Source organism: Cyprinodon variegatus, unplaced genomic scaffold (assembly GCF_000732505.1).
Source record: "Cyprinodon variegatus isolate N-32 unplaced genomic scaffold, C_variegatus-1.0 Scaffold480, whole genome shotgun sequence".
Lineage (NCBI taxonomy): Eukaryota > Metazoa > Chordata > Actinopteri > Cyprinodontiformes > Cyprinodontidae > Cyprinodon > Cyprinodon variegatus.
In genome coordinates this window covers 162425-165552 of record NW_015150933.1, presented here as the reverse complement: position 1 = coordinate 165552, position 3128 = coordinate 162425, and the positions used below count along the sequence as shown (strand labels likewise).

Here is a 3128-nt window from a genome sequence, read left to right as displayed (position 1 = left end):
ACAGAAGAAGTGATGTGATGGCATTGTCAGAAATCTTGAAGGTAGCTTGCCATGACAAAAGCATCATGGCCAGAATTTTCATCAACAAGTCTTCTGGTTTTTCACTTGTGGACTGATCACTTCCATGCCCCTCCCCATCTTGTATGTGAGGATAGGCTTCACTCAGCTCCTCATCAAGGCTTTCCACAACTTCGTCCTCTTCATACTCATCCTATGCAAATGAAAAGTAGGCACATTAGAAATTGCATGCAATGCCCATACTCATACTACTCTGTTAATGTTTTGAATAACAGTTATGATTAATTAAAATCTCTTCCAAGATTTACAACCAAAAGAATCCTCTAAATGGACATTCATTGTTAGAGACATAATTGTTGTAGATTGTGACGAGGATATATAAAGCATGCTGTTGTATTGGTTAAAACAAAGTTGTTTTAAAGTTTAAAAGAAGTGTAATCATTAGAATTATTAAGATGCAGCCATGGAGGGTTTTGAAATTTACTAAGAAATATTTAAAGTAAATGATCTGACAGATCATTGTTAACCTAATTATGAGGAACACTGAGTAAGTATCATAGGAAGTCTCATTAAGAAGAAAATAAAAGTTCAGAAAAATTCACTGCATTTGTATACTCTTTAAAGAAGTAAACCTACTTTCAAACATGATAAACATAAGAAACCCAGGTTGTAAGCTGTCACATCTACTGACACGGCTGATTAAAGGGCGTTGATTTCAATAAAGAAAACCCAAAATCTAAACACAGGAACTGTAGATAAAGTTCTTCTGAGTTTAGTAACACAAACATGTCTGGTTATATGCTGGTCTCGCGAGTACTAGTAGTGCTCAAAAGCTCACACGTGATTGGACGAGGAGTCGAAGGCTGTTCAGGCTCCTCCAATCACTTACGAGGTCATTGTTATAAGGAAGGACTCGCTAGCACAGCTCGCGTCACTCCATTCTGGAAGGGGGCGGTAGAAGAAGAAGAAGAAGAGCTCGCGTCTATCAAACAAAACCGGTGTGCCAGCTAGTCAGTTGCAAGATGGAAGTTCTAACAAAGAGGAAAAGACCTCGGCGCTTCTGTGAACATTGCGACACTACACTTTCTAATACACAGTATTATGACCACAGAAAGCTCTATTTCAAAAATGGAGTTTGGGAGAAAAAACACAAGGACTAGGTCAGATAACGCACGGAGCCTGTTGCTATCCAGTCATGACCCAACCGGCAGGAGTTATGTTCAACCTGGAGTTGGAGAGATTGATGAAGGTGAAATGCAGTCCGAGGACCCAGAAAAAGAAGTGATGGAAGAAATGCACCCAGCGACTGACTGTTCAGACAACGGTAAGCACCACAATTGTTACTGTCTATTAAAATGTGGTTGCGTGACTTGCGTTTGATTTTTATTCATACCACTCTCATTTGTTTCCCAGCTGCCTGTAAGACGTATTATGAGACGGTACGCAGGAGCTTCAGACATACGCAGCCAGAGAACACGTTGCGGACGGAAGCTGCCAAGCATTCAGCTCGGAGTCAATTAAAGAGAAAGAGGGTAAGACTTTATTTGGTGACTATTTTTCAGGTGCATTGTTAGATGTGTTGTGTCCATACGCAGTGCATCCCATCGCATAGTGCTGATTCATTGTTGTTTTTTTTACAGCTGCTGGAATCCAGGCAGAGTGTGCTAGCTGATGAGGAAGTGGAACTCTGGAAGTCCGCCACCGTCGACCTCATGTCTGACGAAGAAGATGGCGTCGTTGGCGGGGTTTCTGGATGGATTGTACGGTCGCCGCCATTTTGTAGGCCGGATCTCTCTGAACCCTGTGTTAAGCTGCAGTCCCGGTTAGAGGCGATGGCAAAGTACAGAGCCACGCACAGTAGGCGTCTGCACATCGGACCTGCCTCAGTGGGAATGCTGCCAGTTACCTCCAACCCCGAGGAGAAAAATGGACAGTTCACGGAGTTGTAATTTTTGGATACCATGTGTGGGCAGATCCTCGCGTTGTATATAGTTTGTTTTAATAAAGCTCTTTCTTTGCATAAACAGCTTCCTGGCAAATGTTCATTTCCTGTATAAATTCATGTCCTTGATGGTAGCCTAATAATAGTGTAGTAGTGTAGGATAACATAAATATACAGCATAATATGAATATATATATATATGTATATATAAACCAATCACGAGCGATTTTACTTGTTTAAAAAGAAGCGGTTCCATCCAATATTCAGTAAGAACATTCAAGCCTGGCCTGGCCGTGTGTGGTTTTGCTGCCAATCAGGAGCGATTTTACTTGTTTGAAAATAGTGGTTTCAGCCAATACTGAGTAGGTTATTCAAGCCAGTCCGGTTCCAACAATTTTTTATGGCACTGACAAACGGCGACAAGCGCGAGTTGCAAATTGTCGTTAACTGCCGAAAATGAGGGGAGATCTGCGGTAGTTTACGGGGCCGAAAATCTCACTTTTCATGCAGTGTTTGGATTTGGCACCTATATAACTTAACATTTAACAGACTAAAATAGGGTGATGAATTTTCTATAAACTCACAGATGGTTTAATGGGAGCTAAGAAGCTCCTTCATTCTCATTTGAATGAATGTAATCACTCCTTGTTCCTGAAAGCCTCTGATTCTTAAAGATCATTGGACAGATTCATACACAGCTACCAATCACCATGAAGCAATCAGTCAATGTAGTCTTTGCCCAAATAGTCATATTTTTTCTGTGGGGAAAAAGACATCAACATTTCTTCCTCTTTTTTTAATTCATGTCTGTTAAGAAATATGTTTTGAATATTTGATGTTAGGGACACAGGAACAGTATTTTCTCTACACTCTGTTTTCCACCAGGAGGATGCTTTAGATCTGCAGTGCAATTCTTATTTATTTGCATGTCTTAATAGTTGCTCTGTCTAACAGAAAAACCTGTCAAAACTCTTAGATCATCTTACAGTTTTTACCTTCTATGAATCGACTTTCTAACTTTCCAAATGCTTTAGATCTGAGCTGCTTATTGTTACTATTGATTTGGCCACTTTTTATTTCTTAAATAAGCTCAGCTTTTCTTTAGGGAGGTATGGTAAGATCCGATCACTAGGGAAATCCAAAACTTTTCATATTTCTTTATTTTGCT

General features: G+C 40.2%; 1 protein-coding gene across 1 annotated transcript; it reads left to right on the top strand.

The window, feature by feature from the left end:
* Positions 1–981: 981 nt before the first annotated feature.
* LOC107094355 (uncharacterized protein C14orf93 homolog) lies at positions 982–1967 on the top strand. Its single transcript, XM_015389910.1, has 3 exons — positions 982–1342; positions 1432–1550; positions 1659–1967. Exons 1-3 carry the CDS (start codon positions 1120–1122, stop codon positions 1965–1967), a joined length of 651 nt encoding a protein of 216 aa, XP_015245396.1. The 5' UTR covers positions 982–1119.
* Positions 1968–3128: the final 1161 nt, after the last annotated feature.